General features: G+C 42.5%; 1 protein-coding gene across 3 annotated transcripts in view; it reads right to left on the reverse strand.

Moving 5' to 3' along the window:
• Window positions 1–2147, reverse strand: part of LOC147618397 (signal transducer, putative (DUF3550/UPF0682)) — a 59763-nt gene extending 57616 nt beyond the window's left edge. The window contains exon 1 of one of the 3 annotated variants that reach the window (XR_015262118.1): window positions 1047–2118. Coding sequence is in view for 2 of the 3 variants with exons in the window: in XM_086774830.1 (XP_086630956.1) it covers window positions 1047–1526 (480 nt within the window). In the remaining variant the exon portion in view is untranslated. Of the gene's footprint in view, window positions 1–1046 lie in introns of all 3 variants that reach the window. The other 2 variants (XM_086774830.1, XM_086774831.1) reach the window with 2 other exon arrangements.
• Window positions 2148–9623: the final 7476 nt, after the last annotated feature.

Genomic DNA, 9623 nt, shown 5'->3' on the forward strand with positions numbered 1-9623 from the left:
ATGATACATGTATGCTGGTCAGCCACCTTATATTGCTGTCAGGCTGTTATTACAACCCACGACCAGCCTGTCTGATGAGTGTTTGCACGTGGCACAGGAGCCAGTCTCGAGGATGCCCATAGGCCTGCGCACACTTGGCCGCCTTTGCTACTGCCTACGCACACCTTTCCCGTATCTGCCAGACACCTGCACGTGCTGCCATGTAAGCCCTAAGGTAAGAGGTAAGGCGCTCTGATGTGTTGTCATTTCCTTGCTCATTGCTATCATACATCACATGCTCATGGAATCCTTAAAACTTCAACCAAGGATAGCTGAAGTACTGAAAACTCAAATGACCTTCAATGTGAGTGTGGTAGACTTCAATGGCTCTTTCTCGCTGCTACACAAAGTGCAGTTATAGGATAATCGGTACAATTACCGTATGTTGCTGGTTTGAACATTTTCTGCGCTAAGTTTGAGATTATATTAAAGCATGGATTTCATAATAGACCATACATTTGATGAATATTTTCCTTGGTGACGTATGAAGTTATCCATTTATTTGAATGACCATTGATGTGATCTCTTAGGCGCCTGTATTTTACAAATTAGTTGCAAAAATCATCTCATGCTGGACATAAATGGCCTACTAGTGGGCACTTATTTTCATTAAGAACCACTCCCAAAAGGATCACCATATGCCATACATCTTCGAATTCAGTAAGCTTAGTTGTAAAACTATTCATATACATAAAAATCTTCTCATGCTGGATGTAAATGGCCTACTAGTGGGCACTTATTTTCATTAAGAACCACTCCCAAAAGGATCACCATATGCCAGAGTTGGCAGTCCGGTATATAGCATACACCTTTGAATTCAGTAAGCTTAGTTGTACAACTATTCATATACATATAAAGTTCACACGTGTATATACATATGTATGTAATACACACGTGTGTGTGTGTGTGTGTGTGTGTGTTACAAGCATGAATATCTACTTGATGTGTGTCATGAAATTTACTGATATGTGTCATGCGATTGTGGAATCCAAAGGGAAGACACAAACCTGGAAAGTGCGGCGATACTCGTCAACAAGTGCTCGGAGCTGACGGGTGAGCTGAAGGGCTATTTCTCTGCGGTTCAAGAGCAAGCAGACCACAATGAAGCGGGCATAGAAGCGGAGGTGCTTGTTGGCAAGGGCGGCATCCTTGCCTGTGTCTTTGAAATACTCCCTGCTCATGATGGCCTCGTAGAAGATGTAGGATTCAGAGAGGAAAGCCGCATCACTGGTGCGCATGTAGTAGTTGTAGTAGAGCTGTCCGATTCTCGAAGCAATGTCTCCAATCTCCCATCTCTTCAAGCCGGCATCCACCAGAGCCTGCCGATTCTCCTGCTGAAACTTCCATAGCTTTGTGTAGACTTGGAAAGCTTTATTAAAGTAGGAGTCCCATTTATTGCCACCGTAAGGGGGCAGGTCCCGAAGGCGAGCAAACTTCTTGTCTGCCTTGTCTGCAAGAGTCCAGAAGACCTCGCTGACAGTCCCCATTCTGAGCTTAATGGGAAACGTTCATGATGCAGGCATGGGGCAAGGTGCAGGACTAGGTTAAGCCGCAGAGGTAGGGCAAGAAGCAGGATTAGATCAAGATACAGAGCTAGGGCAAGACGCAGGATTAGATCCTGGGGTAAGATGAGGGCAAGATGCTGAAAACGCAGAATTAGGGGAAGATGCAGACACAAGGTCAAGATGCAGAGCTAGGGTAAAATGTCACTCTGCAGAAGATGCACAGTTAGGGCAGAAAGAGTCAGAAAATACACCTTTTTTTGCTACTCCATATCTGTGTGCTTGCCCAAGCTGTCTCTAACCCCGATCCGCTAATCTCGAAGCTTTCTTAATGTTGAAATGGACGGAGATAATAAGGACAAGGCCATTGGTCCAGCATAACCAGGTCACAGAAAGCTCCTGTAGCTTTCTACAAGAGAAGAACAAATGGGTGGGGGCGCACAGTGCCACCGTGGTGGGTGAGTGGGGCCCATAGTCATGCCAAGTGGCACTGGTACCCGCGGGGCCCAGGCCCTCCTCAACTTATGGGGTGGTTCAATTTTTCCTGCCCGAGAGTCGATGGGCTCATTGCATTTGCAGACAGTGTAGATAGACAAGAAAGATTACACTTTAAATTCATGAGAAGACAAGAAGTCACTGAATTTCCACACAATAAGATTGTACGATGGGTATTGTTTGCCAACCCAAGGACGAGATTCTCATGTCCATGAGGTTTTTTACATGTGGACTTAGGAAACCCCACTGGATGAGGTATCTTGCCCATTAGACTTCATGCGATGTAATGAGCGATCACCATCTGGTGTGTTGAGTTGTTGTGGCCTAACATGTCACGTGTCTTTCCAAGCCCCAAGTCTTCATCTGTGTGCTTTTTCTTGCTACACCGTGAATAAACTTCTACCACTATGACCAATATCCACTTACAGTGGAACTTGGCATGAAACTTCTACCACTGTGACCAATCTCAACATATAGTCTCCACGTAGTGTGGAGAGCTAGACCTTGGCTTTGAAACCAAAGATAGTCTCATAAGTATCAAGGGTACCCCTTTGAGATTTTTCATCTACTTTAAACCATGGATACCAAATAAGAACGAGAAGAAAAAGAGGAACATGAAAGTTTATACAACACAACATTAGAAAGGTCTATATTAGACACAAAAGGTCACGAAAGCTCATCATATTTATGTTGGTTAAAATGTCATTTTTGCTACCATGTTCACAATACAAGACTTATTCATAGTTAGGCAGACTTCATAATTACATCTCTCTCTCTCTCTCTCTCTCTCTCTCTCTCTCTCTCTCTCTCTCTAGGATGACAAGCATCTACAATAGTGGAGACAATGGTATAGATACTCTTCTCTCTATACATGATGTGGCTACACTCCTCACACGTAACAAAGAGGTTGCAAAAACACTTGAAAGTCAACCTTGGCAAAATAAAGGTCATATGACCTATGGAAGGATGCAAAATTGTACCTTTACTTTAAGGATGACACCATGGAGATAATGAAATATCACACCTACTTGTTGGGAGTGCTTTTTGGATTATATTTAGCACACACTACCATATAGGTTACATGCTACACTTCACCATTAGCTTGGACCATTATCTCATAACCGTCACACTTTCTTGACATTGTGCAAGGCTCGAACGAGGCCCAAGATGAGCTTGGATGGCAATGGGAGGTGGCACCGACTATGACCACGGACAATGGCACCAACTATGACTGAGAACCTACGGGGTCATGTTATGGCTGCCCCCCACATATGCAAGCCTATGTAGATGCATTCTACACAGTTCATCGGTCATCTCACAAGTTTACTCCCTAGCTTCTACTGGCATAAAGCCTCAGTCTTATCTGTTTTGGGATCAACCATCGATGTTCCCTTGACAAGAGCATGCGAGTGCGAGGCTTTGCTCTCTAATGTATCACTTTAATAATACATTATTATTCTCTATCTCTATTATTGTGCAATTTTGATTATTAAAGTTTTGCGTTGTTAAAGATCCTACTTCTCATGAGTGTTCTCTTGTATACACCACACGTTACACCAAAGGATATGATATTAGCATGGCTATTACATGTAATGTTTTTAGTTACTCATTTAACAAGTGCTTTAACAAGAAGCCTCCTCCTCTATCACACTCACTTATGAGATCATAATGATTTATGGGATAGCTTTTAAGCAACAGATCTCAAACCTTTGAAATTGAGCCAAGAAGAGATATGCAAGTCACGATGTTCTCATGACTTATATATAAAATCCACCACTTCGTTTCTCTCGTATAAGGAAAATATGCATAGCTACAAGAGATGACATTTATGTTCAAATAATCGAACAACTCCATAAACCACTACTAAGGAAAACAAACATAGCTACAAGAGATGACATAATAATTAAACTCACTCCTCATGAGATGACATTTATATTCAAAATAATTGAGCCCTCACTCCTCATGACACATGGCACTTGGTCGTATACAAGGTCGTGTACGAGGTTAGAGACACCATTGGAGTGGTATATGGGGTAGAGACCATTCTCTTATACATCCCTTTTCCCGAGGAAGCATGGATTTCTAATCCAATGGGTGGCCAGGTGGTCGCAAGCACATTCAGACTAGAGCATCTTGGGAAATTGTGACCTATGTGTATGTCACCTTGTGACTCTCACTCCTCATGACACATGGCACTTGGTCGTATAGGAGGTCATGTATGAATGAGGTTAGAGACTCCATTGGAGGGGTATATATGGTAGAATTGTTGGGGGTAGAGACCATCCTCTTATACATCCCTTTTGCCCACGAAGCACGGACTTCTAATCCAATGGGTGGCCAAGTGGGTGAGTGTGGGACCTCAAGCACATTCAGACTAGAGCATCTTGGGAAATTGTGACCTATGTGTATGTCACCTTGTGCAACCATTAGCTGTTGTTATGTGACCATCTTAGTGATCCACTAGCGAATGTGAGTTTGGAGCAAGCTTTTCTTGACAACCAATCTCTCTCTATACCCGTATCTCCATACTTTTCCTCTCTTTTTGTAATGAAAGGGGCTTGAGTGTGTACATAAGGAGAGGCTCCTCGGCATGGATATGGCCGAGCAAGTATGAGACCCAACATTAATGAGTGTGAAAAGGTGGGCAAGTGTATAAGTGAATATTGTAACTAGGAGCATTTATCACTTTTGACTAATCAAATCATACTTCTTGGAGCTCCATGCTTCTATGGCTATGGTGGTACTCCCTTGAGTGCATGTGGTACTCCATCATGAGTGCATGTAGTACTCCATTATGAGTGCAATCTCTTTCTCTCTCCATCCTTACAATGGTATCAGAGCCTTGTCTTTGATCCAAGCTTTCTGAAATTTTTCGAGATTCTTGCATTTTCTTGGAATTTCTTGGAAGTTTTCTTGATTTTGATCGATTTCTTGATCAAGAAATGGGGCATGGGGAGTGTGGAATGTTGGAAATTCTCTTGGATTTTTGAATTGATTAATGTTTTGGGGGGCGCTATGGGTCATTGTGGACCAAAAATTGGGGCAATCACTCTAAAATCTAAGGGACAGGACCAAAATTGGGGAAATATTGAATTAATCATGATTAGTGGCCTTAATCTAAAACGTTTATGCTTCTTTCTTCTTCTCCACATGCTGGATTCTCAGGGAAAATAGGGTTCCATCTTCTTGCCATTGAGCAATATTGTTTTAGGATCTTGATATTGCATCTCGTGAGCTTCCAAGCGATCTTCTCAATTCGTGCTTCCTATTTTTCTTCATGGAGAAATTGCGATCTATTCGCACACTATTTCTGAGGTTGTTTTGGTGTGTTTCGCTTCGAATCCGAGTCAGAGAGCAAGCAAAAGCTTGCTTAAGCTTGGCAACAAGGACTCAAAAGGCTGCGATTTTACTAAGCTTGAAGATGGACACGCTGCCATGAGGAAGTATGCCATTCAAGATGCGATTTAGCATGCTTATTATCATCTCCTTCAAGTCTTCAACACTCAACAACTATGCAAGGAGTAAGGATTTTGTTTATGCCTTTGAATACCATTGATGAAAGCATGGTATGATGGCATTTCCAGCTCTTTGAGCACTAAGGTTTCAAGCCTTTTGTGAAAACTTCTCTTCAAGCTATTTGAACACCATATATTGAAGTCTTTGATTGCCAATGATTCAAACACTTGCATGCTATATGCAATGGTGGAATGCTCATGACATGTGGAAGCTTTTGCATGGCCATTATATCCACCATTGAGGGGATTTTGGAATGCATCACATGAGCTCTTGCTTTGCTTAAGCATTAAGCAAGCATTACTCTTTTGGTGTTCATTGAACCATTGGAGTTCTACTTGCCATTTTGTTGATAGCTTGTTCATTGATGAGGGCTATGGAGTAAAGGAAAAGGGCTGAAGTGATGCAAATCAGTGAGATGTGGTTCCATAATGTTGTAGCCTAATGAAAGCACATGCATGTGTCTACATGGACCAATGATTACATTGATCTTCAGGATTCCAACTTGAAGCTAATCCTTGCAATTCATTTGCCTCGGGATTCACATGATGTTGGATGCTATGTGGATGTTGTTTTTGTGGTGATTGGTGTAACGGAGCTACTTTGGATGATTGAGGAAAAGCATGAGTACATGCTCTTTGTAATGATGAAATGAAAATAGCATGAGTCATGCTAAACACATTGTAAGTGTTATTAACTTATCTTTTTGAAACTACATCCACATACACCTCACTTGTACTCTCACTTCAATTCATAGTATCTAGTATGCTTGTGAGGGTACCTCGGGCATTGGAGGAGGAGAGGCTCGGGGGGAGAATGACATGAACTCTCCTTGTCATGAGTGCTTTTGGTAAAGTGGCAAGGAGGGGGATTAGGTACTTGGATGTGAAGACTTGGCCCCAACTTGTGCCTAGAATCAGACTAGGTACGAGAGTGGGAAGGCTTGGCCGGGAGATCGACAAGCATAAAGCGCTCCTTCGACACGCACTCGACTATATTGCAAGCATGCTAAGGCTATGGAAGCCAATTGTCACTTGATTGGGCATGCCATGGATACTTGAAAGTGGTCGAAGCATAAGAATTGCATGAGCAAGTATATGCTTTTGATAGTGATCATTTGGGGCATTATATCATGATTGGATATTGGGCAAGTGCTTATGGATTTTGATTGAGATTTGGGCCGAATTGCGGGGAGACTATGGCAAAAAATTTTGTGATTTTCCTACACTCTACAGTGGGTACAGAAGTGCAATTCAGTCCCAATCCGTGTTCAAGATCTCTCAAGGGTCTTTGGAAGCCTTAAAAGGGCATCTTAAGGTGAACCTAACTAGCCATCAAGTGGTTGATTCGGACACCATCTCAAGGTACAAAGGGGACAGTTTTGTCAGGTTGAAAACCCTAATTGAGTAAAAAACAGCACGGACTGAATTGAAGGTGTTTACATAGCTTAAGAACACTACCTAAGAGTCTCCAAATGAGCCAACAAGTTTCCAATTCCGTTACCGTTTGGATGGTCAACCTCTCATAGTTGACTTTCAGCTAAAAGGCAAAACAGAGAGGTATAGGGGTGCTCAAAGTGGTGATCCAGGGTGATAGAAGCGTTCATCTCATCAAGGCAAACACGGCAAACTAAAGAAATCCCAATTTGGTTGCCGTTTGCTATATTAACCACTTGGTAGCATGGGAAACTGGGAAAGGCCATCGAGATCTCACGCACAAGTGCCCGTGGAAGAAAACCAAGCTCATGATGTTGCCAATGAAGTTGTTCATGATGACATGGTACATGTGGATGTCGCTCCATTGGATGAGAATCCACATTCGATTGTTGAACATGGGCAAAGTTCAAGGGCTTGTAACAAGAGAGAGTACCTCTTCATGACATTAGTGGACAAATAGTGAATGAAGGAATGCCGGTGCACACTAATGGACATGATCAAATCTCATTGGGTAGTAACATTACTTTGGATATGTTAAGGATTTCCCTCACAGATGCAATCAAGGATGCTCAAAGGGATGCTCAAAAAGAGGTGCTCTACATTAGTAGCGAGATTGTGCGGCAAGGCAATGCAAAGGCCAAGTTGATGCATCAAATGGTGGTCAAGTTGGATGAAAGGTTTGCAACTCTTGAAGACTGGATTTTAGGTGTACAAAGGGGTGTGGACAGGTTTGATCATGTACCGAATCCACATGGGAAACGTAGTGGTATGCAAGGAAAGTCAAATATGCCTTTAAGAGACCATCAAAGTGGGCATGTTCCGGGTTCTAGGTTAGATCACCTCATTTGCACAATCTTGAAACTCAGCCTCATCCACATAATCCAATGGTGCCTCTTCATCTTCAACCACCTCAAAGATCATGTTAGCTCTCACCTCCTTTGCCTTGCAAACCGTTTTATGCTCGGGACTCCATTTCTCATTGCAAAGGAAGCAAACCCCTTTCTTCCTCTTCTCCTCCATCTCCGCTTGTGACAATTGCTTAATCACATTGCCTTGAAGGGAAGAAGATTTGGCATTGCTTTTGAGAGGAGGTTTGGCCATAGAACCACTCCATTTCACATTCCTTGGCTATCCAGACACACTAGGATATCATTGTATGGGAGTAGAAGTTGGAGTGAAGTTTGTACGAGGTACATAAGGTGTTGATGAAGAGGTAGAAGTTGGCCATTTTATTGCATTTGGGCTGAAAGTAGATGGCTTAGTTGATCCCGCATTCCATCTATTTGCAACATTCCCCTTATACTTAGATTCAAAGACCTCCACATAATACATGACATCTTACAAAGTTTTAGGTCTTTGAGCCTTCACATCTCCAAGCGAGGATTGCAATCCATGAATGTACTTCACCATTTTGTTATGCTCATTCATTCCTCCAACAAACATGGAAAGCTTCCTAAATTGGTTGCTATATTCCTTGACGGGACTTACCTTTTGCTCCATTTCATACCATTGTCCCACCAATTGAACCCGTTCCAATGGAGATGTGAAGTTTTGAAACATAGCATCTTTGAATTCTTCCCAAGTGTCAAAATGCAAACCTTCATGTTGAGTAAACCGCCACCATGAATGGGCATAATCTTCCAAATGCAACACCTCAAATTGTACTTTGTCCTCTTCCTCACATGGATACAATGCAAGTACATCTCCATCTTGCTAGTCCATTCCTCTAATTCCTCGGTGGTCGTGTTCACCCCTTTGAACATGGGAAGTGTAATCTTGTCTTTAACATCTTTGGCTCTTGGTGATTCCAATGTAGAAGCCTACTCTTGACCCTTCTCAAGAGTTTCCTTTTGATCCGGGTGGAGAGCATTGGGTAGAAGTTGAAACAAAAGAAAGGGCAGCCATGCTTTGTGCCATTTCACAAGAAGCTAAAGCAGGATGCAAAGGTTCCAACACTTTGAGGCTTGTGGGGAAGATTGGGGGCAGATCCATTCATATACTTGTTGATTCAGGGAGCACACGTGGTTTTGTGAACTCTAAATCAATAAATTCTTTGAAACTATGCCCAATAGAGATGATGAAGCCTCTAAAAGTGGAGGTTGCAAATGGACAGCATGAGCTAAGCAAGAATTGGGTTGCAACAAGGATTTCTTTGTCTTCCGAACATGCCTATGATGCCCGTTTGATTGTGCTTAATATGGGTCCCATTGACGTGGTGCTTGGATGTGATTGGTTGCACACTTTGGGCAAGTTCTCAATAGATTTGAAGCGCATGAAAATGTGGTTCATGCATGAAGGCCAAGAGCTATGCTTGGATGGAATTTGCAACCATGCTTTAACCTTGGTGTCCATGAAGCAAATGAAGAGACAGTTGAAGAGTTTGTGCCTTGTTTACATGCTACAACTCACTCATCAAGAAGAAGACAATGGGCTGCAAAAACATGATAAAGAGATGGATGCCTTGTTGCAAGAGTTAAAAGATGTGTTTGAAGCACCCAAATTCTTGCCACCTAGTTGATCATGCCATAGAGCTTGAGAAGGATGCAAAACCAGTCAATAAGCCTCTTATAGGCTTTCAAAGGTTGAGCGGGAAGACATGGCAAAGCAAGTGGAAGAACTTTTGGAAATGGGATTCATA

The sequence above is a fragment of the Cibotium barometz genome, chromosome 35 (assembly GCF_041138505.1).
Source record: "Cibotium barometz isolate CiBa-2024 chromosome 35, ASM4113850v1, whole genome shotgun sequence".
NCBI lineage: Eukaryota > Viridiplantae > Streptophyta > Polypodiopsida > Cyatheales > Cibotiaceae > Cibotium > Cibotium barometz.